The sequence below is a fragment of the Stegostoma tigrinum genome, chromosome 25 (assembly GCF_030684315.1).
Source record: "Stegostoma tigrinum isolate sSteTig4 chromosome 25, sSteTig4.hap1, whole genome shotgun sequence".
Lineage (NCBI taxonomy): Eukaryota > Metazoa > Chordata > Chondrichthyes > Orectolobiformes > Stegostomatidae > Stegostoma > Stegostoma tigrinum.
Window position 1 is genome coordinate 15,286,931 of NC_081378.1, and position 27,404 is coordinate 15,314,334.

The following is a 27,404-nucleotide window of genomic DNA, read 5'->3' on the forward strand; positions in this document are numbered from 1 at the left end:
CTCATCTGAACATATGCAACAGAGATGGAGGAACTGACAGAATATGATGGAGTCTCTCCAGAAAGTAGAATGTGAGGATGTATAGTTCAGGTAGCTGTGGGAGTCAGTGAGTTTGTAATAGATATTAGTGCCAGTCGATCCCCAGAAATGGAAACAGTTGTTGAGGAAAGGGAGGGGGGAGTCAGAGATAGACCAGATGAAAGTGAGGGCAGGGTGGAAAATGGAAGTGAAACTGATGAATGTTTCCAATTCTGGATGAGAGGGAAGTAGCACCGATGATATAATTGTTATAGTGGAGAAAGAACTGTGGCTGGGGGCCGAATAAGATTGAAAAAAGGAATGTTCCATATATCCTACAATGAGAGGGGCATAACTGAGGCCCATGTGGATACCCATGGCCACCCATCTGATTTGGAGACAATGACAGGAGTTAAATGAGAAGTTGTTGAGGGTGAGGATGAGCTTGGCCAAGTGGAGGAGGGTGGTTGTGATGGGCATGTAGCCATTCTGAAAATATTTACTAGAGTCCTGTCCTTTTGTGGAAAAGAAAGGAAATTTTATAGAGCACAAAAGAGGTTCATGAGAAGCTTTGACAAATCTGTTTTGATTTCAGGAGTTCAGGGGTGCAGAGAAGGTTTACCAGGATGTTGCCTGGTCTGGAGAGTTTTACTGATGAGGAGAGGTTGGATGAACTCGGAAAGATGGAGGCTGATGGGCGACCTAAATTAGGTCTACAAAGGTCAACTACTTGTGCGTGGGTGAATGGGAGAGTGGATTAGCAGTTACAAGCTTCTGAAAGTGAGCTGGCCACTGTAATGGATTTGAATTTTCTGTGGATGTCTAAAGTTAATGCCAGAAATATTTAAACTGCTGGTTTCAGTATTCAATTAAATTCTCACATTAGATCTAAGACCCTCTGGCATTGGGCTACATAGTGCCTGGCTCAGCATGGGAATAACCCATCCAAAAGCCCATAGCATTCATCACCTGAAAGTACACTTTAGCAGTGCCATTTGAAGGGCTTACCTGCATATAATAGAAGTGATTATGCATCGTTCTGACTGCCCCCAGTGCCTGTCTTTTGTGTCTCTTTATTCTTGATCTCATGTGAAGTGTTATTACATTGATTGCAACTTGAGAAAGGGAATGCTGCTTAGCTTCTGTTCAAGCAACCTCAAATATGAATGGGGGCTTGGGAGTAAAGAGACTTTATCCTTGGAGGTGGCAGTGGGAAGCAAGCATGCTGAGGGGAAAGAGAAGTTTAGAGCTAAGGTCATTGTGAGACTGTGGATGGGGAGGGTTTGACTGAAGGTTTAGGAAACTGGTTGTGAGTTGAAATTGAAAATTGCTTATTCTTTGCTTCAGAAGTTTGCTAAACCAGTATGTGTTTTTGTGCCGAGGGAAAGAAGGTATGATAGAGATTTTACCGCACTTGCTTGTATTCGTATTCTGCTTCTTTGAAGTGTTTCTGCTGCACAGTATAATTATATTCATATTGTAGTTGCAACTTGTGCTCCAGGCTCTGCTGAATGTCAGTGACTGAACTGGTAAGTTGCCAAAATGTCACTCATTCCACACTTCACCATTGCATTCCTGTCAACCTGCCCTGTGACCAAAAATCCATGTACTAAAATAAAATAACAATTGTGTTAAGAGCTCACAATTTAAAAAAAACATATTTTACTTGTGGATTAATTTGTTCTGATGTTCTGCCTGGATTTTGGGAAAGACACAATTTTGACTGAAAGGAAGACCTTCTGTCCAGTGTTTGTGAAAATGTGGGACAATAATAGTTGGTTCTCAAGTTGTAAAGGTAGTGTAATGCCCTCAGTGTTTATACCTGCTATTTCATCCAAGATTATTATGCAGATAGAAATATTAAAACCGTAAGACATAGGAGCAGAATTAGGCCATTCAGCCCATCAGGTCTGCTCCGCCATTCAATCATGGCTGATAAGCTCCTCAACCCCATTCTCCTGCATTCTCCGTGTAACCCTTGATCCCCTTGATAATCAAAAACCTATCTATCTCAGTCTTAAATGTATTCAATGACCTGGCCTTCACAGCGTTCTGCGGCAGTGAATTCCATAGATTCACCACTCTCTGGCTGAAGAAGTTTTTCCTTATCTCTGTTCTAAAAGGTCTTCCCTTTACGCTCAGGCTGTGCACTCGGATCCTAGTCTGTCCTACCAATGGAAGCATCTTCCCAACATCCATTCTGTCTAGGCTATTCAGTATTCTGTAAGTAATACTCTGATTCATATGTGTGCTTCATGGGCAGGACCAGTATTTACGACCCATCTGTAATTGCCCCGGAAAAAGTGATGCCTTCATGAACCAATGCAGTCCACGCAGTGGAGGTATACCCTCAGTATTTACTGAGGAGTTCTTTACAGCCAGAGGTTAAATTCTGCTCACTCAAGGGAGGGCTGGCAGGCAGGAGCAGCACAAAAGTGAGCACCAGGGCAGTGGGTCTATGTCTTTGCCTGCATACTTACCAGCCTTGTGGGTATTTTACCCACAGTGAAGGAAGTGTCCAGACCACTTCAGGGTCTTCACCCACTGCCAATTTAATTTATCCTCAGCGGTAGAGGACAATAGCAAGTGTTCTGCCTAGGGACTTTGTGGTTGGGCCTTCCAACCAGACACAATATGTCCGTAGCAGGCCCACAGATTGTTTCCCCTACTCTGTTTTTCCCTCTGCTCTTGCTGTAGGGTTTCAACCCCCAACCCTCTTAAATGAAAGCTGACGTTTCGGGCCTAGACCCTTCTTTAGAAATCTTTCTGAAGAAGGGACTTGACCCGAAACGTCAGCTTTTCTGCTCCTCTTGATGCTGTTTGGCCTGCTGTGTTCATCCAACTCTACACCTTGTCATCTCAGATTTCCCAACATCTGCAGTTCCCACTGTCTCTTTAATGAAAATTCGGATTCCATTGGCACCTCTTTCACAGGACCAATGGCAGTCCCAGCAATGGTAACTGCTTGCAGTCCTGCATCCATATAGTGCTGTGGCATTCTTTGGGACTTTGGGCGATCTGATAAGGTGTCATACAAATGCAGGTCATAGCTGCCTACTATTGGACAGGAGTGATGGAGTTAATAAACAGTGTAGAAATGTTTTTACTATTTTGGTAATGTTTTTATTATTTTGGTTAGCCAGTTTTGCAGACGATGACAGGTGGAGGATCTGACTGTTCAGCTCTAAAATATCCACTTGACATTTGAAGATCTGTAAGTGTATCAAGTACCTTCAAACTCAGTGCTATAAGACAACATCTAGTTTAGCTGGATCTGCCTCTCATACCCTCAGCTGACGAGGTAGTTTGATTCTCCAAAAACAACAGACGTGCTCAAATACTTTGAATTTACTTCTAAATTGACATTTTTGTAAATGTTATGAGAAATACAGCACTTTTGAGTTCAGGCCACAGGCTGAAGAAGTTTCTCCTTATCTCTGTTCTAAAAGGTCTTCCCTTTACACTCAGGCTGTGCACTTGGATCCTAGTCTGTCCTACCAATGGAAGCAACTTCCCAACATCCATTCTGTCTAGGCTATTCAGTATTCTGTAAGTAATACTCTGTTTCATATGTGTGCTTCATGGGCAGGACCAGAAATACAGCACTTTTGAGTTCAGCCCACAAGGTTAAATTGAGGGATTCACAGCTCAGGCACTCAAGGGGTTAAGTACACAATATGTTTCCTTATCTTCCTGCAGAAATATTACTAACTTGCAATCTCAGAAGAGTATTATTTGAGGTACCAGTGATCCACTTTGACTTTATTACTCCCCATGTCTTTCTGAAGATACATTTGATCGATACATTACCACACTTCAAAAGAACTCCATGCTCTGTTATTCAGTTTCGCACTGATATTGTGAAACATCCTGTATGAATGCGAGTCTTTCTTTCTGTAAGTCTCGCTGATTACCATTTACAACCACCATCAGTTGATGAATCAGTTCTACTCCATGTTGAGCACCATTTGGAGGAAGTACTGAGGATGGCAAGAACACAGATATCCTCTGTTTGGGGAAATTCAATGTTTTTCACCAAGAGTGACTCTATGGTGTAGCAGTAATCATGAGGTCAGCCACATAGAATATGAGTGCCGTGATTGGGGCTTTAAACATTTCAATCAGGAAGCCGTGGCTGACAGATAAAAGAAAAGGACAAGTGTCAGGGGTTCTGTTCACACTGAGAGCGGCCTCTGAGGAAGTCAGACTGGTGTCAGGTACTACACACCTGTAAATAAAGGGTGACTTGGTGACAGGCTACCAGCCTCTGTGAAATTATTTCAAGCAGCATCACTGCTGGCTAGCCAAGTCCTAAAGGATATAGTAAGTGGGAAGAATCTACTTGACCTCACCAATCTAGCTGTCACATGTGCGTCCATGACAGCATCAGTAAAAGTGGTCGGTGCACAGTGAAGGTGTGGAGGTGAAGTCCCATCTTCATATTAAAGATACTGTCCATCGTATTGTGTTGCACTATCACACTTTAAATGGGACAGATTGAAAAGATGTAACAGTTCAAAACTGAACATACATGGGGTGCTATGGGCCATTAGGGACAGCAGAAGTGTATTCGACCACAATCTATAATCTCAGGGCTCAGCCCACTCTACCATTACCATCAAGCTAGGAGATCATTTCCTGGTTCAAGTGCAGGAGGGCATGCTAGGAGCAACACAAGGAATACCTAAAAATGAAGTTATCTTGATGAAACTCCAACATAGGACTATTGCATACTGAATAGCAAAAGCACCATGCAATAGACAAAGTTAGGCAATCACACAGCTAATGGATCAGATATAAGCTTTGCAGTCTGCCACATTCAGTTATGAATGGTGATGAAAAATTAGACAACTAGTAGGAGGAGGAGGTCCCATAATATCCTCATCTTCAATGATGCAGGAAAAGACAAGGCTGAAGTATTTGCATAGATCTTGAGTGAGAAATGTTAAATGGAAGATCCATCTGGGCCTCCATCTGAGCACTTCTGCATCACAGATGCCAGCATTCAACTAATTTGCTTCACTCCACATGATCCCAAGCAGTTGAAAGCATTAGATACTGCAATCTAGAGAATATTCCACTAAAATCTACTCCATCATTTGTTAATGCAAATCAATGCCATGAATTTCATGAAAGTCAACTTATACTTCATATTCTGGTGTCTCTGAGTGTATTTGCAAAAAGTATTTTAAGATAGTTTAGAACATAGAACGTAGAACGTTACAGCACAGTACAGGCCCTTCGGCCCTCGATGTTGTGCTGACCTGTCATACCGATCTCAAGCCCACCTAACCTACACTATTCTGTGTACGTCCATATGCTCATCCAATGACGACTTAAATGTACCTAAAGTTGGCGAATCTACAACCGTTGCAGGCAAAGCGTTGCATTCCCTTACTACTCTCTGAGTAAAGAAACTACCTCTGACATCTGTCCTATATCTTTCACCCCTCAATTTAAAGCTATGCCCCCTCGTGCTCGCCGTCACCATCCGAGGAAAAAGGCTCTCCCTATCCACCCTATCTAACCCTCTGATTGTTTTATAGGTTTCAATTAAGCCACCTCTCGACCTTCTTCTCTCCAATGAAAACAGCCTCAAGTCCGTCAGCCTTTCCTCGTAAGACCTTCCCTCCATACCAGGCAACATCCTAGTAACTCTCCTCTGCACCCTTTCCAAAGCTTTAACATCCTTCTTGTATTGCAGTGACCAGAACTGTACGCAATACTCCAAGTGCGGCCGCACCAGAGTTTTGTACAGCTGCAGCGTAACCTCTTGGTTCCGGAACTCTATCCCTCTATTAATAAAAGCTAAAACACTGTATGCCTTCTTAACAGCCCTGTCAACCTGGGTGGCAACTTTCAAGGATCTGTGTACATGGACACCGAGATCTCTCTGCTCATCAACACTGCTAAGAATCTTACCATTAGCCCAGTACTTTGCCTTCCGGTTACTCCTACCAAAGTGCATCACCTCACACTTGTCTGCATTAAACTCCATTTGCCACCTCTCAGCCCAGCTCTGCAGCTTATCTATGTCTCTCTGCAACCTACAGCATCCTTCATCACTATCCACAACTCTACCGACCTTAGTGTCGTCTGCAAATTTACTAACCCATCCTTCTATGCCCTCATCCAGGTCATTTATAAAAATGACAAACAGCAGTGGACCCAACACCGACCCTTGCGGTACACCACTAGTAACTGGTCTCCAGGATGAACATTTCCCATCAACTACCACCCTCTGTCTTCTTTCAGCAAGCCAATGTCCGATCCAAACTGCTATATCTCCCACAATCCCATTCCTCCGCATTTTGTACAATAGCCTACTGTGGGGAACCTTATCGAACGCCTTGCTGAAATCCCTATACACCACATCAACAGGTTAACTCTCATCTACCTGTTTGGTCACCTTTTCAAAGAACTCAATAAGGTTTGTGAAGCATGACCTACCCTTCACAAAACCGTGCTGACTATCCCTAATTAATTTATTCTTTTCTAGATGATTATAAATCCTATCCCTTATAACCTTTTCCAACACTTTACCAACAACTGAGGTAAGGCTCACTGGTCTATAATTACAAGGGTTGTCTCTACTCCCCTTCTTGAACAGGGGAACCACATTTGCTATCCTCCAGTCTTCTGGTACTGTTCCTGTAGACAATGACGAGTTAAAGATCAATGCCAAAGGATCAGCAGTTTCCTCCCTGGCTTCCCAGAGGATCCTAGGATAAATCCCATCCAGCCCAGGGGACTTATCTGTCTTCACCCTCTGTAGGATTTCTTCCTTGTGAACCTCAATCCCACCTAGTCTAGTAGCTTGTATCTCAGTATTCTCCTCGACAGCATTGTCGTTTTCTAGAGTGAATACTGTTGAAAAATATTCATTTAGTGCTTCCCCTATCTCCTCTGACTCCACACACAACTTACCACTGCTATCCTTGATTGGCCCTAATCTTACTTTCGTCATTCTTTTATTCCTTAAATACCTATAGAAAGCCTTAGGGTTTACCCTGATCCTATCTGCCAACAACGTCTCGTGTCTCCTCCTGGCTCTTCTGAGCTCTCTCTTTAGGTCTTTCCTGGCTACCTCGTAGCCCTCAAGTGCCCTAACTGAGCCTTCACGTCTCATCCTAACATAAGCCTTCTTCTTCCTCTTGACCAGAGATTCCACCTCCTTCGTAAACCACGACTCCCGCGCTCTACAGCTTCCACCCTGCCTGACAGGTACATACTTATCTAGGACACACAGGAGCTTTTCCTTGAATAGGCTCCACATTTCTAATGTGCCCATCCCCTGCTGTTTCCTTCCCCATCCTATGCTCCCTAAATCTTGCCTAATCTCATCGTAATTGCCTTTCCCCCAGCTATAACTCTTGCCCAGTGGTATACACCTATCCCTTTCCATCACTAAAGTAAACATAACAGAATTGTGATCGCTATCACCAAAGTGCTCACTTACTTCCAAATCTAACATCTGGCTGGGCTCATTACCCAGTACCAAATCTAATGTGGCTTCGCCCCTTGTTGGCCTATCTACATACTGTGTCAGGAAGCCCTCCTGCACACACTGGACAAAAACTGACCCATCTATAATACTCGAACTATAGTGTTCCCAGTCAATATTTGGAAAGTTGAAGTCCCCCACGACAACTACCCTGTCTCTCTCACTCCTATCGAGAATCATCTTTGCTATCCTTTCCTCTACATCTCTGGAGCTATTCAGAGGCCTATCGAAAACTCCCAACAGTGTGACCTCTCCTTTCCTATTTCTAACCTCAACCCATACCACCTCAGTTGACGAGTCCCCAAACATCCTTTCTGCAACTGTAATACTGTCCAACTGTAACAATGCCACACCTCCCCACCTTTTACCATCTTCTTTGTTCTTACTGAAACATCTAAATCCCGGAACCTGCAACAACTATTCCTGTCCCTGCTCTATCCATGTCTCCGAAATGGCCACAACATCGAAATCCCAGGTACTAACCCATGCTGCAAGTTCACCCACGTTATTCCGGACACTCCTGGCATTGAAGTAGACACACTTCAAATCAACTTCTTGCTTGCCGGTGCCATCTTGCGTCGCTGAAACTTTATTTCGAACCACCCTACTCTCAACCTTTTCTATAGTTGAACTACAATTTTGGTTCCCATCCCCCTGCTGAATTCGTTTTAACCCACCCGAATAGCCTTAGCAGATTCCACCACCCCCCCCCCCCCCCCCAAGGATATCGGTACCCCTCTGGTTCAGGTGAAGACCATCTTGCTTGTAGAGGTCCCACCTACCCCAGAAAGAGCCCCAATTATCCAAGAATCCAAAGCCCTCCCTCCTGCACCATCTCTGTAGCCATGTATTCAACTCCTCTCTCTCCCTATTCCTCGCCTCACTAACACGTGGCACGGGCAACAAACCAGAGACAACAACTGTTCATCCAAGCTCTCAGCTTCCATCCTAGCTCCCTGAATTTCTGCCTTAAATCCCCCTCCCCCTTAAGGATCCCAAAAACACGATCAGAGACATCACACACCCTGGCACCTGGGAGGCAACACACCAACCGTGAGTGTCTCTCGTCCCCACAGAACCTCCTATCTGTCCCCCTAACTATGGAGTCCCCAATGACCACTGCTCTGCTCCTCTTCCCCCTTCCCTTCTGAGCAGGAGGGACAGACTCTGTGCCAGAGACCTGTGCCCCACTACTTTCCAGTGGTAAGTCGTCCCCCCCAACAGTATCCAAAACGGTATACTTATCACCTCAGGGGACCTCCCACCCACAGCCTCCAACCTCATTGTTCCCCAACCCCGCACGGCCCTTTTCTATCTCCTTCCCAAAATCCACAAACTTGCCTGCCCTGGTCGACCCATCGTCTCAGCCTGCTCCTGCCCCACCGAACTCATCTCGACCTATCTGGACTCCATTTTCTCCCCTTTGGTCCAGAAACTCCCCACCTACGTCCGTGACACCACCCATGCGCTCCACCTCCTCCAGGACTTCCAATTCCCTGGCCCCCAACACCTCATCTTCACCATGGAAGTCCAGTCCCTATACACCTGCATTCCGCATGCAGATGGCCTCAAGGCCCTCCGCTTCTTCCTGTCCCGCAGGCCCAACCAGTCCCCCTCCACCGACACCCTCATCCGCCTAGCCGAACTCGTCCTCAACCTCCACAACTTCTCTTTCGATTCCTCCCACTTCCTACAGACTAAGGGGGTGGCCATGGGCACCCGCATGGGCCCCAGCTATGCCTGCCTCTTTGTAGGTTACCTGGAACAGTCCCTGTTCCGCACCTACACAGGCCCCAAACCCCACCTCTTCCTCCGGTACATTGATGACTGTATCGGCGCCGCCTCTTGCTCCCCAGAGGAGCTCGAACAGTTCATCCACTTCACCAACACCTTCCACCCCAACCTTCAGTTCACCTGGGCTATCTCCAACACATCCCTCACCTTCCTGGACCTCTCAGTCTCCATCTCAGGCAACCAGCTTGTAACTGATGTCCATTTCAAGCCCACCGACTCCCACAGCTACCTAGAGTACACCTCATCCCACCCACCCTCCTGCAAAAATTCCATCCCCTATTCCCAATTCCTCCGCCTCCGCCGCATCTGCTCCCACCATAAGACATTCCACTCCCGCACATCCTAGATGTCCAAGTTCTTCAAGGACCGCAACTTTCCCCCCACAGTGATCGAGAACGCCCTTGACCGCGTCTCCCGCATTTCCCGCAACACATCCCTCACACCCCGCCCCGCCACAACCGCCCAAAGAGGATCCCCCTCGTTCTCACACACCACCCCACCAACCTCCGGATACAACGCATCATCCTGCGACACTTCCGTCATCTACAATCTGACCCCACCACCCAAGACATTTTTCCATCCCCACCCCTGTCTGCTTTCCGGAGAGACCACTCTCTCCGTGACTCCCTTGTTCGCTCCACACTGCCCTCTAACCCCACCACACCCGGCACCTTCCCCTGCAACCGCAGGAAATGCTACACTTGCCCCCACACCTCCTCCCTCACCCCTATCCCAGGCCCCAAGATGACATTCCACATTAAGCAGAGGTTCACCTGCACATCTGCCAATGTGGTATACTGCATCCACTGTACCGGGTGTGGTTACCTCTACATTGGGGAAACCAAGCGGAGGCTTGGGACCGCTTTGCAGAACTCCTCCGCTCAGTTCGCAACAAACAACTGCACCTCCCAGTCGCAAACCATTTCCACTCCCCCTCCCATTCTTTAGATGACATGTCCATCATGGGCCTCCTGCACTGCCACAATGATGCCACCCGAAGGTTGCAGGAACAGCAACTCATATTCCGCCTGGGAACCCTGCAGCCTAATGGTATCAATGTGGACTTTACCAGTTTCAAAATCTCCCCTTCCCCAACTGCATCCCTAAACCAGCCCAGTTCGTCCCCTCCCCCCACTGCACCACACAACCAGCCCAGCTCTTCCCCTCCACCCACTGCAACCCAAAACCAGTCCAACCTGTCTCTGCCTCCCTAAGCTGTTCTTCATCTCACCCATCCCTTCCTCCCACCCCAAGCCGCACCCCCATCCACCTACTAACCTCATCCCACCTCCTTGACCTGTCTGTCTTCCCTGGACTGACCTATCCCCTCCCTACCTCCCCACCTATACTCTCTCCACCTATCTTCTTTTCTCTCCATCTTCGGTCCACCTCCCCCTCTCTCCCTATTTATTCCAGTTCCCTCACCCCATCCCCCTCTCTGATGAAGGGTCTAGGCCCGAAACGTCAGCTTTTGTGCTCCTGAGATGCTGCTTGGCCTGCTGTGTTCATCCAGCCTCACATTTTATTATCTTGGATTCTCCAGCATCTGCAGTTCCTATTATCTCTGATACTTATTGTTGAGGGGAATGGCCACGGGGGATCCCTGCACTGCCTGCCGGTTCCCTTTCCGTCCCCTGACCGTAACCTATCTGCCTTTTTCTTGTATCTGAGGAGTGATTACCTCCCTGTAACTCCTCTCAATAAACCCCTCTGCCTCCCGAATGCTCCGAAGTTCATCCAGCTCCAGCTCCAGTTCCCTAACTACCACTGTATCATAAAGCCTGTCCTAAAATCCTTTGTCTAACTCTGCTATTTAAATACCTAACACCTGTTGTGCAGAAAATCATCAGTTCTGTTTTCAACGCTCAAGCTGAACCTTGTAATGCATAGATTACGAATTAGCTGAAATCATGGCTGATAGAAACCTTTATAATTTGCTGTACATTGTGAGTAATACCTGGATAGATTTGGTTAGTTTGGAGATTCTATTAAAACAAAGAAGCAAAGAAAAGTCGCAACACAGAAAGAGACTATGAATGAGCTCACATGTTGATGCATGTCGTAACCAGCAGAAATATTTCTGAAATGTATTGTGCAGCACGTACTTGACTGCCAGCCACTGAGTGACAGTTTGTTCTGCAGCATGTGTTGCAACTGTACTTATTATATACTATGTAAAACAATGATCTTACTTTGAATGAACACAAGCAACCTAAAAAGGTGGTCCCAGAGAGTCATATGACTGTCCATTATTGATTCACTTAAGCCAGCATGGCAGAGAGGCTGATGTGTTATGTCAACATTAATTATAAAGTGACATTTAGAATTTGTTTAACCTCATGGATATAACAACGGGTCTTCCTAACAGTATGAGAATTCACAAGTTTTGAGGAAAGAGAAGAAACTGGAAGGACCGTCCAATGGGAATTTTCAGTATAGTTGACGATTTTTTTGTCAAAAAATTAATTCTTTTATTCAGCTGTGGGATGTGAGCTTTGCTGGCTCACTAGTATTTATTGCCCGTCACTAATTTCCTTTGAGAAAGTGGTGGTGAGCTGCTTTCTTGTACCACTGCAGTCCATGTGCTGTGAGTTGACTCACAATGTCATTAGGGAGAGAATTCCAGGATTCTAACCTCGTGACAAATAAGGAATGACAATATATTTCCAAATCAAAATGGTGAGTGGTTTGGAGGAAACTTGCAGGTGGTGGTGTTCCCATTTATTTGCTGTTCTTGTCCTTCCAGATAGAAGTTGTTGTGGGTTTGGATGGTGCTGTCTGAGGATCTTTGGTGAATTTCTGCACTGCATTTTGTAGATAATACATCCTACTGCTATTGAATGTGATGGTGGAGGGGTAGATGCTTGTGGATGTGGTATCAATCAAGCAGGTTGCTTTGCAGGTGGTATCAAGCTTCCTGAGTGTTGTTGGAGCTGTACCCACCTAGGCACCTAGGAAGTATTTCATCACATTCTTGACTTGTGCCTTGTAGTTGGTGAACAGGCTTTGGGAGTCAGGTGGCAAGTTACTCCCTGCAGTATTCCCAGCCTCTGACCTGTTGTTGCAGCCACTGTATTTGAATGGTGAGTCCAGTTGAGTTTCTGCTCAATGATGACCTTTAGGATGTTGATTGTGATGTTTTCAGTGATGGTAACACCATTGACTGTCAAGGGGCAGTACTGAGATTGTCTCTTACTGAGATGGTCATTGCCTGGCATTTGTGTGGTGAAAATGCTACTTACTACTTCTCAACCCAAGTTGGATATTGTCCAGATTTTGTTGCATTTTAACAAGGACTGCTTCAGTACCTGAGGAGTTACAAATGATTCTGAACATTGTGTAATCGTTGGTGAACATTCCCACTTCTGACCTTATGATGGAGGGAAGGCCATTGATGAAGCATCTGAAGATGATTAGGCCTTGAATACTATCCTGAGGAACTCATGCAGAGATATTCTGGAGCTATGATGACTGCCCTTCAACAACCACAGACACCTTCCTATGTGGCAAGTATGACTCTGAGTAGAAGAGAGTTTGCTCCCTGATTCCCAATGATTCCAGTTTTGCCAAGGCTCCTCAGTCAAGTGCAGCTTAGATGTTTATGGCTATCACTCTCACCTCACCTCTGGAATTCATCTCCTTTGTCCACGTTTGAACCAAAGTGCCATAAAAGCAAATTAAAGGAACCTTCTCACCCTCCAGAACCTGTCTTACTCACTTCACCTGTGGGAGAAACCTGAAACCGTTTAACCACAGATCTCATTGCAGCTGCTGAATTCAGACTAGCTCTAAGTTTTCAACCTCCTTAACAATCTGCAAGCAGTAACAGGTCGAGAACAACAAGTGACACATTTTTTTGTCTAACAAGGTGTGAAGCTGGATGAACACAGCAGGCCAAGCAGCATCTTAGGAGCACAAAAGCTGACGTTTCGGGCCCAGACCCCTTTGCATGTTCCCTTAGTCTTTCTGTTCGTATTTAATCTAATAATGGGAACATTAGTAACTTTCAGCCTTGTTGTATAATAAACTAACTTGAACTTGTTTAAAGCTAAAGCTTTGCTGTTGGATACTTTAAAATTGGACCATTTGAAACACTGAAAGGGAACTAAATGAGCTGTATAAATTCACAGCTCATCAGCTGGTGTGGTCATTAGCACAATTTTAGTAAATGCAGGACTCTTCAACATGATTAGTTGCAAAGGAGATGAGATGAGATGAGATTTTCTCTTACTGCAGGAAGCAAGGAGGCAGATGACCCTTAGAAACTAAACTGAAAGTGGTAATCAAGTGAGGACCAAATAAAAGTGGGACACAATGTGAGCACCGAAATCAACTTCGCTGGACTAATGAGACAGTAGCAACTGCCGATGCTGGAGTCTGAGATAACAAGGTGTGGAGCTGGATGAACACAGCGGGCCAGGCAGCATCAGAGGAGCAGGAAAGCTGATGTTTCGGGTCTGGACCCTTCTTCAGAAAATGGGGGAGGGGAGTGGAAGGGATCTGAAATAAATAGAGAGAGGGGGAGGCGATGATCGAAGGTGGATAGAGGAGCAGATAGGTGGAGAGAAGACGGACAGGTCAAGGAGGCGGGATGAAGCCAGTAAAAGTGAGTGTAGGTAGGGAGTTGGGATGAGTGTTGATCAGTGAGCAGAGAGGGACAGGTAGGTGGAAGGGAAGACAGACAGGTCAAGGAGGCGGGGATGAGAGGGTCTGGCCTTGGGATGATGTCGGGGTGGGTAGATTTTGAAGCTTGTAAAGTCGATATTGAGACCATTAGGCTGCAGGGTTCCCAGGTGGAGTATGAGGTGCTGTTCCTCCAGCCTTCAGGTGGCATCATTGTGGCATAAGCTTCAAGATCTCCCCACCCCCAACCTCATCCCAAGACCAGTCCCTCTTGTCCCCTCCTCCTTGACCTGTCCTTCTTCTCTCCCACCTATCCACCACTCCCTCCTCGCTGACCAACCCCCATCCCAACTTCCTACCTATACTCACCTGTACTGGCTTCATCCCTGCCTCTTTGACCTGTCCGTCTTCTCTCCATTTATCTGCTCCACTATCCATCTTCTTTCATTGCCTCCACCTCTCTCTGTTTATTTCAGAGCCCCCTTCCCGTCCCCCATTTCTGAAGAAGGGTCCAGACCCGAAACGTCAGCTTTCCTGATCCTCTGATGCTGCCTGGCCTGCTCGTTCACTGAACTAATGCTCAGATTCAGAAATGCTCCTTGTTAACATAGTCTGAATAGTTTAGGGGGTTTTAGGAGCAAGGTGGAATGTCTGAAATCATGCGTGTATCTCCACATATTTGAGAGAGGAATATAAAGTCAAGAATAGCAGAGTGAACATTAATGTAAAGTTGGATTTTCATAGTTACAGTACAGGGGGTTCTGCTATATATAACACAATAGTTGCACTTACGTCACATTATAGAAAATTGCACTATAGAAATAAGGAGGCTATGGGAAAAGCAAGGGGAGAGGCAGACCACCGAAAAAAATCACTCAAAACTGCTCAAAAATCACTCAAAAGTCTAACACAAAGGATAGCACAATTTGAAAAAACATTTAATTCATATCTAATAGTGAAATAAAAGTAAATTTAACACCATAGCTTGAAAAAAAATCAAGATGACTTGATGGGGAAGGATGTTTTGAGATTGCTGTGTTGTTAATGCAGGGGCTGAGGGTCATCATCTTCATTAACACCTTCAGGTGTAGTTGTGGCTGCAGGGTTAGGGCAAAAAATAGTTAATCCAGAAGTGGATGGTTGTGGTTCATTGTCTTCTGACTGTTTCTTGGGGGTTGGCTTAAAAAAGACATCCAGTCTTTACTGCTTTGCCATTTTTATTCTTTCATGAAGAAGCTGCTCATAGGGTCAGAAATAAGATTTTATTCCATGAAGTGCCACTCTGCTGTGTTCTGCAATTTAATCATTGTCTTCTAAGAGCTGCAACTGCTTCTCAATTTCCCTCAAGATAGAAGACAAAACAGAAGTGGAAAGCTCTTGTGGTGCTACATCCTGGACTTCATCCTCTCCATCTCCAGCTCCAATTTCCCCCTCAGCGATAAGTTGTTGCAGATCAGCTGTAGAGAGGTCTTCACCGTGGGACTCAAACAGCTCTTCAACATCCTCACTCTCCACTTCTTCAAATCCAATTTGCTTTGCAAGAGCAACACAATGTTTTTTTTAATTCTTGGGAACTCCTTGGACAGATCAAAATTTTTAAAATCTTGAAAAAAAATCTTGGAGAAGCTTCCGCCAAACTGATGCAAGCAGTCCTTACTGACATCACCGCAGGCCTCCATGATAATGGCAATTGCATTCTTGATGTTAAAGCTCTCCTAAAATTGAAGAACACTGTCCTTATCCCCCTCAGTGGCTACACTCAGCCTCTTAAATGTGCACCTTAAATAATAAGCTTTAAAAGCTGCTATTGCACCCTGGTCCATGTGTTGACAGAGAGAGGTTATGTTTTGGGGTAGAAATAGCACTTTGATGTTTCCAAAAGCTCACCAATGGTGGGAGGATGGCTTGGCATGTCATCTAGGATGAGAAGAATCTTGAAATCCAATTTTTTTTTTCTGCGGTACTGTCTAAATACATCTTCCAAAACATGAAAATGTTCTAAAATGTTCACCATCCGGTCATCAGGACGATTCTTGCTAACATTCTTGTCACTTTGTCCTTGCATTTTTGTGGGTAACACATGCAGCATTGGCAAAATAAACAGAGTACTGTACCTCTCACAGTGCGATGATCACGATGCCAGCATGGAGTCTCTTTTGGTGCTAACATTGCACATGCTCAGGATAAAGTCTGCAAAACAATCATGTGATGTTGACGTCTACTCCTCTGCACACTGATGGAATTGTGTCACAGCCAACACAAGTTTGTGTTTTAGAAATAACATTCCCCTATTTGTCAGTTGTGTTGTAGCCAATTCACATTGCTGGAACATGCGTTATAGCAGAACCCCCCTGTAATGGAAATGATGGCTCCTTTAGGAATGCCTAGTTGGGCAGTTTTAACTTGTGATTTGTAAATTGAGTAGTGAATTTCTTTTTCGGTAAAAAAATTAAAAATGCTGTCTTTCACCAGAGTAAAAAAAGCACAGAAGGGCAGGTTTTCAGACATAATCTGTGGGCATCTGGTGCAGAGGGAATGGACAATTTGTCCTCTCTTGGTTCTCCCTTGTAGTGGTAAGTTTCAGCTTTTGCCATTTGTAATTTGGTTCATTTTATTAATAAAAAAAGTGCTGTTTTTTCTCCCCCAGTAAGGGTGCAAACCAGGAAGTCCAAAAGCAGTTTGGAGTTTGTATTGAACAATGAAATGTAAATAAATAGTTATGGAATACAGGGTGACCTCTGTTCCAGTAAATGAATGACTAGCAATGTCAAACATCCTTTGTCTAGATATTTTCAGATTAAATGTTCAGAGATGTTCTTTCACACCTTTGGAGCAGATGAGATTTGAATCCAGGCCTTCAAGAATTAGAGACACTACCACTGTATCATAAAGCATGTCCTAAAATCCTTTGCCTAACTCTGCTATTTAAATACCTAACACCTGTTGTGCAGAAGCTATGATGAAAAGAAGTGGGAGATTAATTTAATGTTTTCTTAAGTTCTGAGTTTTTGATTTTCTAAATTAAAGCCTGTCCTCTGGATTCATGGAACAGCTTGCTTAGACCATGATTCATGACTAAGCTATTTTCTTTCTCTGAAATATATTGCAATTTGTTTCAATTTTGTTCAGAACTCCTGTGTCCCTGTTCAAGCAGGGAAGATATTATGAAAGCAGATTATGTCACAGCTGGGGTATGTAATTTGCTTAAAACTGACAGGATCAGATCAACTGTCTGTTTAACAACCTGCCCTATTTCATATTCTATTGACTTCAAATCAGATGGACTGTAAAATGGATAGCTTCTCACCAGCTGGGCAAAGTCAGAACTAACTTCCTTTCTTTTCAATGGATGTGGGTTGTTGACAACTTCAGCATTCATTTCCTTAATTTTGCCTGAGAAGGTAGTGGTGGGCTGGCTCCTGGAAGGGTTGTACTTCATGCACCCACATAAGACCATAAAACGAAGGTGCAGAAGTAGGCCATTCAGCCCATCAAATCCACTCTGCCCCTCGATTAGATAATGGCTGATCTGATAATCCTGAATTTTACTTTCCTACTTTTTCCCCATAACTCCGAAAGGAAGTTTCTGGGCTTTAATCCAATGGCAAATGAGCAAATGAGAAGTTCCCAAGTCAGCTCCAACTGCTCAAGTTGGAGCAATTCAAACTGCTTCAGTCAAAGCAAGTGACTTTGAGGAGAATTTTCAGGAGGTGGTGTTTTCATGCTCATTAAGCATGGAAACAGACCCTTCGGTCCGACTAGTCTGCATGGACCATGTTCCCAAACCAAACTAGTCCCACCTGCCTGCATTTAGCCCATATCCCTCCAAACCTTTCCTTTTCATGCACATTCTTTTAAATGTTGTAACTGTATCTGCATCCATCATTTCCTCTGGAAGCTCATTCCATATGTAGCACTCTGTCTAAAAAGAGTTAAATCTTTCTCCTCCTCCATTTAAAATATGCCCCCAGCTTTGAAAAGACTCTTGCTATTCACTTTATCCATACACTCATGATTTTACAAGCTTCTACAAGGCCCCCTCTTAACCGCCTATATTCCAGTGGAAAAAGATCCAACCTATCTAGCCTGTATTTATAACTCAACCTTCCATTCCCAGCAACATCCTGGTAAGTCTTTTTCTGAACACTATCCAAATTGATAAACTGTTCCACATGTTGACAGGCTCATCTATCAGAACTGGACCAAGTGCATCTGTAAATTCAAGCACTTAATCCTCACGTGTCACGAATGCTTTTTGTGGAAATGCTTGATACTTTTCTTCAAATCTTGTTTTAGGTACATTTTTGAACTTCGACTTCAGTAGACGTTAAAAGACTTTTTTTTTCCCTTCAGTGTCAGCAGACAAGGCACAGAGCTTTCAAGCTGTGTTACTGAGGTACCTCATTGTTAACTATCTGATCGATGTTGCTGTGCTGAGTTTACTTTATATAAAAATCTGTGTAAGTTTGAAATGAACTGACTGAGCTTTAGAAAGTGTTTTGTAGGCATGAATTGCAAGTCTAACATGAAGGTGAATTGAAAGGCGTGGTTTGTCAAACTGGGCCTGTTTAGCAAAGAATAGAAATACCTTAGAGGGAACTTTATTAAGATCTTGCCTGCCTTTTAAGTTGCAGTTTAAAGTCTATCCCTTTGACCAAACTTCAGATAGCACTGCTAAGACCTTGAACTGCCGTTCAAAATTCAAAAAAATTCAGAAAAACAGATTGATGTTCAACATTTCTGACAGTCCTCTTACTCAACACAAGCCATTGAATGTGAGAAATGAAAGGTTAGTGCCGGAGGTTTCGGTAGGAATGTTTTCCTATTTTAATAGTTTCTTTCTTTGTAGTCTCACTGTGGAGCAAGTAGATTTCATGAACAGCTGAAAGTTTCTTTGAAAACGTTAGCCCTTAGCACTAATATACAACATTTAAAGCCTGGAAACAACAGCAACCTGCATTTATATAGCTCAATAAAATATTCCAAAGTGCTTCACAGGAACATCGTCAAATGAGATTTAGCACTGCGTCACATAAGGAGATGTTCAAATAGAAGGCCAAGAGCATGGTCAAAGAGGTATTTGGGATTGAAATGCAAGAAGAGAGTGAAGTCAGACGGTGATGGTTAAGGAGGAAATTCAGAATTTAGAAGTAGGCAGCTGAAAGCACAGCCACCAAACACGGTGAAGGCCGGAACTGAAGAAACTCCATCATATCCTTCAATTTCCTGAGATAACAAAACAATGTCGCTCTGGGCTTTATATTAATTCAATGATGGTACATCCACAATGTTCTGACAAAGAAAATCACAAAGATTCACAATGCTCTGAGTGAAGGAATTTCTCCTTGTCTCAATCCTAAATTATCAGCCCCTTCTCCTGAGACCGTGCCTGTGTGATTCCCAAACAGGGGAAGCAATATCTCAGCACCAACCCCCTGTCGAGCCCCTCTAGAAGGTTTCAGTTAGATCACCTCTTAATTTTCTCAACACCACCTCTAAACCCAAGGCCTGCAATGTAATGCAATGCTACAATTCTTGGCTCATTGTTACTGACGTTATGTGCAGAATGTAAGCAGCATTTTGTTGGTATTGGAGTTGTACAGAATGGTTTATTTCCGATGCTGAAAGCTATATCTAAGAGTAAACTGGGTAGGTTGAATAGGTCATTTTTGTTTATATCTTTCATTGATCTGTTAATTGCAATGGCACTATATTTAAGTAATGAGGGCATTACTGTACAAATTACTTGATAAAACTATGTTGCCTTTTGCATTAATATCACCAGTTGAGCCTTTCTATCTGTTGTGTCAAAGCCCCAGGGGAGGTGGTGGGGTAGTGACTGGAGAAGCAATCCAGAATCCCAATCACATCTTCTAGGGATATGGCGGATGGTAAAGTTTGAATTTAGTTAAAATCTGGAATTTAAACTAGCCTAACAGGGACTATATAACTACTGTCAATTATTGTATAGATTATTACATGAAACTGTACATAACAATCACAAATGTTCCTTAAGGAAGGAAACCTGTAGTCCCTACCTGGTCCAGCCAAGTGTAACTCCAGACCCACAACAATGCGATTGACTCTCAACTGCCTGCTGAGCAATTGGGGATGCTGAATTAGCCAGCAATGCTAATTTCCCATGAATTGAATAGAAAAAGATTCTTTTGAGCAATCTCAATATAGGATTTGTGAAATGGTGAAACACATCACCAGATAAAAAGCCTGTGGGGCCTTTCAAGACATGTCAAGAATAGCAAATGTGGCGAGAGTTTCGAAAGATATTATTTGCTCTCATCTGCATGTGTGGTTGAGTTAGAGTGTTTTTTTACCTATTTAAAATATTCTGAAGTTTTAGGAAAGCACCAACGTGTAGCTTCTCGTATTTCGGAAATTACATTTTTTAATTCTCATCCTTGAGCTTATCAGAGAAGGTTATGATTGCTCTCAGTCCAGTAATGTTGAAGAATTGTCCAATGTGCTACAGACACATAGACCTGTCATATTGAAAACATGGTGCTGTTGCAATTTGAGTTCTCTTCATATCTCTCATTTTGAAACAGGACATTTTTCCAAGTTGCTTTCACATTCCCTCCCTGTAGACGGTATATGTTCTTGTTTTTTTTTGTTTGTGTATGTTATCTCCTTCAAAGTGAGGCATGTTATTTCACCATATTCTCTGCCTTTAAAGCCCTGTCACATTAAGGACTTCATCACCTGGGTATGGTGTGCACAAAATGAAGAGGTCGAATCCCAGCATATATCTTTGACTTTGAGAGATATAGTAAAATAGGAACGCAGCTGCCTGTTTAACATCTATGTAAAGTCTCACACTTCTCTAAAATCTGCGTTTACTTTTAATCTCTTTAAATTAAGTTCAGTGGGATAATCGGCATCAACAGAAATCAAAAGAGTAGATGATTCATTATCACCTACTTAACACTATTACAATAAATTTTAAAAAAAACCTCTCACTTATGCTTTTCTAGTTCCAAATATCCATAGGACAATGGTTCTCACAACTCAATATCCATTAATAAACCTGGACATTACACTTAAGCGAACGGGTAGTGGGTCTGGGAGTATGGAAGTATCTTACTGGTGCAGCAGTAGCTGCTCTTCTGAGGCTAAGGCAAAGCACAGGGAGTTTTGGTTGACATTGTAAGAAAAGCGTCAGTTTTGGCTCAATGGATAACACTGCTGTCCCACAGTTAGGATGTTGCGCATGCAAACCCCACTTCAAGTACCTGTGTGAAAAATTGAGGCTGATATTACCAGTGCAGTGCCGACAGAGTACTGCCCAATCAGAGTTGCTGTCTTTTGACTGAGATATGAGGTTGATTTTTCTTCTTAATTGTGTATCTTGTTGTACTAAAAAACATGTGGGAGTGCGTCTTCCTAACAGTTGGTGGCCAAAGTGGAAATATCTTCTGTTCCTGGAATCAACATCAAATAAGCCCATCTGGATCTAATGGTGAACCCTCGCCAAACTCAGCATTCACTGAAAGGAAGATCTAGTGAAAGAAAAACCACTTCAATTTGGTTTACAAGTGTTAAAGCCATTAGTTGAGTGAAATTTATGATTCTTGCTTTTTACAGGCTAGTCATTGTCCAATTTCTCACTCAGCATCTCATGCTCCCACATGTTGGAAATTAGAGCTAACATCTGCTTTAAATGACTGCAACTCTCATGTCCAATATGCTCAGTTGCCAGGACTTTATTGGATCATTTTCAGCAAATGTAAGTCACAGAATTTACAAGATAGAACATATGTACACACGGCACCTTTCATAGTCTCAAGACATAGGAGCATATGACTTGCAACCAGGAGTAGGTAGTTTGGCCTCTCAAATGTGCTTTGCCATTCAATTGGATCATAGCCGATAGAAATATAGAGGCATTGAAGATTGGTGCAGGAGTAGGCTCTTCGATGCCTCGAACCTGCTCCAACCAACTAATATGATAATAGTTGATCACCAAGCTCTATACCCTAATCCAATCTCCCCCCGCCAATCCTTGATCCCTTTAGCCAAAAGAGTTATCTACCCGCCCTTTCTTAAAAATGCTTAATGTTTTGACTTCAGTCATGATCTGTGATGGTCAATTCCACTGGCTCGTCACTCTCTGATTCAAGAAATTTCTCCTCACCCCAGTCCTAAAAGGTTTGCCCTTTCTCTTTATACCATGACCACATATTCTGCACTCCCTTGCCATTGAGAGCATCCTTCTTGCATCCAATCTGTCTAATCCTGTTAGAGTTTTATAGGTTTCTATGGGATTACCCCTCATTCTTTTAAACTCCACTATGTGTAATTTTAAGTGACTCAATCTCTCTTCATATGTCAGTCCTGACTTCCTAGGAAACAATTTAGTAAACCTCACTGATAGCTGAACTTCTTGTGGTCCAGTTTCACTTTCTTTTCTGCCCCCCCTATTGTCTTGATGTCCTTGTTTATCAAAAATCCATCTAACTCAGCACTGAACAAATTCAATCACCCAGTCTATCGTGCTTTCTGGTGAAGAGAATTCTACTAATGACTCTCTGAGAGAAACAAATCATCATCTCCAGTTTAAAAGGGAGACTTCCTATTTTTAAGCTGTGTCCCCTAAGAAAGGAAACATTGTCCTGGCATATATTGTACCAATATCCCTTGCAATCTTATGTTTCAATTATAGCATTTCTCATTCTTTTGTATTATGATGGATAGAGGCAAACATTCTTTATAAGTCCCTCACCGTAGGAATGTTTTGAGTGAACCTTCTCCGACTTTCTTCTAAGGCAATTACATCTTTTTGTTAAGTAAGTAGAACTGAACTGTAAGCAGAAATTCCAGAAAGCATTCTCACCAAAGCTGTGTACAACTGTAGCAAATCTTACCTCGTTTAAAGTACGTTTCCTTTGTAATAAACACCAGAATTAATTTGCCTTCTTAATTGCTTACTGTATCTGCATATTGACACTTTGTGATTGATAAACCAGGACAACCATTCCCTCTGCACCATTGAAGTGTGCAAACTCTCTCCTTTAAATAGTCTATCATATTTCTATTTATCCTGATAAAGTGGAAAAATTCACATTTTCCATTATTCTGTTCCTTTTGCCAAATGGTTTGCAGAGTCGCTGAACCTATCTATATCCCTTTGCAGATTCTCTATCTCCTCTTCAGAACTTACCTATCTTGGTGTCGCAATGACATCCCAAAACTCCAATTGGGAGCAGTACCCAGAATGATTATCTTTACCGTCTCCAAACAACAATGTCATTGATCCATCAAGGAAACCCTGAGGTACCATACTTTAATATTGAATTTTAGAGAGCCTGCACCCATAGACTCCTCAAATCAAGGAATTGTTAATAACTATGCTTTGAAGAGCAATCATCACCAAAACAAAAGAACTAAACATTGACATGACTGATGCCTCAGGAAGGTGATTTATCTGGACAGTTAGCATACACACCTGTCATTTGGTAGTAATTGCAATATTTGGCTTGGCATTTGTCAGGCATCTGACCAAAAGGGAAAAGTGAATTAAGCATATTTGCTTCCACTTCATAGTGGGTCAGAAATCTTTGGCTGTACTAAGTAACGAAAATCAGGGACAACAGGAACATGGGGGTTTGGATGCATATTGTCGCTTAACATTTTGTGAAGTACAAGTTATTTTGGAGCTGTGCTGTCAACCAACAGCCTTTGCCATTGGATGGGAATATGTTTATTCATTCTGAAGAAGAGTCAGACTGGACTCAAAATGTTAATTCAATTTCTCTCTCCACAAGTGGTGACTTTCTCCAGCATTCTGAGTTTGTTTATCTGTTCTGTCCCAAATGTTCGCATCCAATCTATGGTGCAATCTTCCCGTCCCAGAAAGTGACCCCTCCCACTCTAACTGAGACCTTAAGCTGTCAATGAATGACTGCTTATGGGTCTCTCCATTTTGGTGGGGACAAGTAGATCAATTGACATCATTAAAGGAGATTATCTGATCATTGTTACATTACTGAATGATGAAGCTTGCTGTATTGGGTTACTTGTGGAACCTGTAGTTGGAATCTTATAGGGTTCTAAACTATGTGGACCATGGTGAGGTGTATAGCAAAATCAGACAAGAAGTCCTGCTGGGCCTATTTTAATGTCAGGAGCAACATGTGCCAACTTATACATTTTTCATAAGTGGCATTGTGAGTTTCTTGCTAGGCAGTAATGAGTTGCTAGTTAAAGGGGAATATTGATTGTTAACTGCATTGTTGGCAGTCCAACTCACCTCATTGATAATTAGCTTCCTATTTTATCGAATGGACTAAACAAGCTGGATGTTGAGAAAACGTGACATGGAACCCAGAGCAGGTGCCTAGCAACTTCAGCTCCACTACTTACTCTGAATGAGCTGCAAGCTAGACACCAGGCACCATCATTTCAGGACATGTATCATGGCCACTGGCCACACACACCCAATATTCAATATCCATTGGTATCAGATACATGACAGCTTTGAACCTCTCTGATCCATGTATGGGATGCTTCTGCACTTTAGTGTTGCTCCTTGAGCTGCAGCAACTATTATCATGATGCTGCAGCAATGACTCTGTGTGCTTAGGGACATGCACCCAATCATGGACTAGACCAGGCTCGTTGCATTAGCACTCAGTCTGAGCCGATTGAGTGCCCACAGAATCCCTGCCTTGCCTTTTTGCGCTCTGCCCCCTCAGCCAGCGATTTCTGGCTCACATTATCTCCGTCCTCCCTTCCCATTTAGTGCTGACAAAGGAGGGAAGCTTGTCATTGTTGTCAGCAGGCCTGGATCAAGTCAAAGGGGTCAGTATTCGTTTAGGGAGCCTTGGCATAGTAAGCCAGGGAGAGACTCTGGTACTGGTTCAGGAGAGTGAAGATGATGTGACAGCTACTCAGGATGGCCAGGATCAGAGTTCTATCATCACAAGTGGTGAGCAAATGTCGATACCCCAAACTCATCTTGATTCTTGCTCCCTACTGGGGGCTACTTTCCTGCTGGAATCAAAGAGAAGCAGATATGAGAGAAGATGAAAATGGTGGCACTGCTATTACATTTGGTGTAAGCGGGAGGTGTATCGAGTGAGTGAGTAGGCAGCACTGAAGGCTTGCAGGGTTGGTGCTGTTGGGGTTAAGGTGGTTGACAGCAAGTGATGGGACATGTTGCAGGAAATGGTGAGAATGGTAAAACATGTGCATTGGTGGGAGGGGGTTCAATAGCAGAGACAGAGTGAGTGTGAGGTATTGGAAAGAAGATGATGCCAGTTACACTGATGGAATGGAGAGAGGCAGTGACCTTCTTCCTACAGCACTGGGAATTCCTCCAGATGCCAAGACCGCACTGCCCTGAGGGGTAACCTTGGATCATTCTGACCTAGTCTAGCATCATGGCCTCCACTTCTGGTCTAGGGAAAAGAGGAAGTCCTGCTTGCGTATGGTCCCAGTCCAGCAGGACCTCCAGCTCATTGCCTGCAAAGCAGGGAACTGATCTCCCTCTGCTGTGTCTGCACAGCCACGCAGTGCAGCATTGGGCCAATGCTGCTTGACCAGATACATATCGAACTTCTGGACACGGCACTGGTGCATGAGATGCTGGTGAATTCTGGGTTACTTGCTGAGTGGGGGTCAGGATTGGACCTGTAAGATACTTTAGGGTGGGGTACGTACCGTTTGCATTGGGTAAGATATGATGAGAGAACTTGCTGGGCCTCATGCTGAAAAACCCTTCTCAAAACTTCTTTGTAACACAGGCACAGCCAAAAGACCCTAAGATTGAGCCCTGTGAGTAATGCCTGCCCAGGAAGAGTTTGTGCTCATCTCTGAAGACAAACTATAACTAGAACTCCATTTACAAGGCTTTCCAGTGCCATCTAGTGACAACAACCTAGTACTGCAAACATAATTTAAAACATACATCTTATTCCTCCTACCAAACTGAACAACAACACATCTTTACGTGGAATTGTGTTTTACATTTACTTGTTTTCTCAGCAGGGATGTTCATATCATCCTGTACTCCAGTTCAGTCCTTCACACCGCCACGCTACCCACACTTCCACGCCTTATTTCCCACCCCTTCCCCGCTCCCATCTTTGCACTCTCATCTCAATGATATTAAGGGGGCTCTGACACTTAAATATCTTCCAAAGTGGGGTTAGATCAAGTTTTGCATGGGATCGGCAGTAGGTGACTGGCATTACAGTTGAGAGGTATCATAAGAACTGTTAATACAATAAGCACAAAAATATAACTTGGTATGGATTTGGTGTTTTGCCAAGGGGTGCCAAATGTTCATTGAATGTTACATTATCTCATTGTTATATTATAGAAAGATAACACAAAGGAAACATTTTGTGGAATTTAGACTTGGGACAGAATCATACTGTTTGACTCATAACTCCCTTAGCCCAGCCAGGTTTACAAAACAACACCAACACCCCCCCAAAAAAACTTATGACAACTCCTTCAAGCTCCACTAATACAGCATAACGTCACTGTAGTCCTGTTCTCTCTTTAGACTGGGAGACAACTGATGCTGGTTTAACCTGCAGGTCACCACACTTCAGGCAAGAGGAGAGGTTGAGAAGGAAAATCCTCCATAGTAACCTCAGCTGATGTGGGAATTGAACTGACGCTGTTGGCATTACTCTGCATTGTGAACCAGACAACTGAACTAACCGATCCCCTAATGCAAACCTAGATGCAGCCCAGGTCCTTCTATTTTTCTTTCAGAGCACCTTGAGATGAGCTGGAAATTTTCAGCCTGTTGATTTGAACTCGGCTCAGATTCAGCACTTCTGGTTGAAGGGGCCATATGATGACCCAATGTACCAAACAGCTTCTTTTATGATTCATTGGCTGCTAACCAAGGCTCTATCTTTTGTTTCAGTGTGTCTTACAGCAGTAGCAGCTGATATCATGTTCACAGTGGATGAATCATGGAGCATGGAAGAGGGCAACTTCCAAAGTGTAAGAGAATTCCTCAGTGGCATCATAACATCATTCAAGAAAGTTCCAGTTGGGAAGGATGGCATCAGGTTTGGTGTCACACTTTACAGTGACAATCCCAGGTATATCATAACATTTCAATTTCCTTCAGTGAATTGTACACATTACTTCAGTGTTACTTCAAGGGTCTTCATTAGCTTCCAGTCCAACAAGATACCAAATTTAAATTTTGACCTGAGACCCAAATTTCTCCATGGTCTTACCATCCTACCCTACCTCTTTCATGTTACTCAGTTATACAATCATCCATTATCTCTGCATATCTCCAGTTCTGACTTATTAAGAATCCTAAGTTTTCATTATCCCATGATTGTCATCTGTGTCTTCAATCACCAAGGCACCAAACTCTAAAATATCCTCATCAAATATTTCTGCCTGTCCATCTCTCTCATCCTTTAACACATTCCCTATAAACTACCTCTTTTTGTTGCAACATCTTATGTTGTTT

The 27,404-nt window shown here is 43.5% G+C and overlaps 1 protein-coding gene across 12 annotated transcripts in view; it reads left to right on the forward strand.

Annotated features, from left to right (window-relative positions):
• Positions 1–27,404, forward strand: part of LOC125463397 (collagen alpha-1(VII) chain) — a 377,348-nt gene that overhangs the window by 22,833 nt on the left and 327,111 nt on the right. For all 12 annotated transcript variants that reach the window (XM_059654498.1, XM_059654507.1, XM_059654500.1 and 9 more), the window contains exon 3: positions 26,838–27,018. In XM_059654498.1, the coding sequence (XP_059510481.1) occupies positions 26,838–27,018 (181 nt within the window). The remainder of the gene's footprint in view (positions 1–26,837; positions 27,019–27,404) is intronic.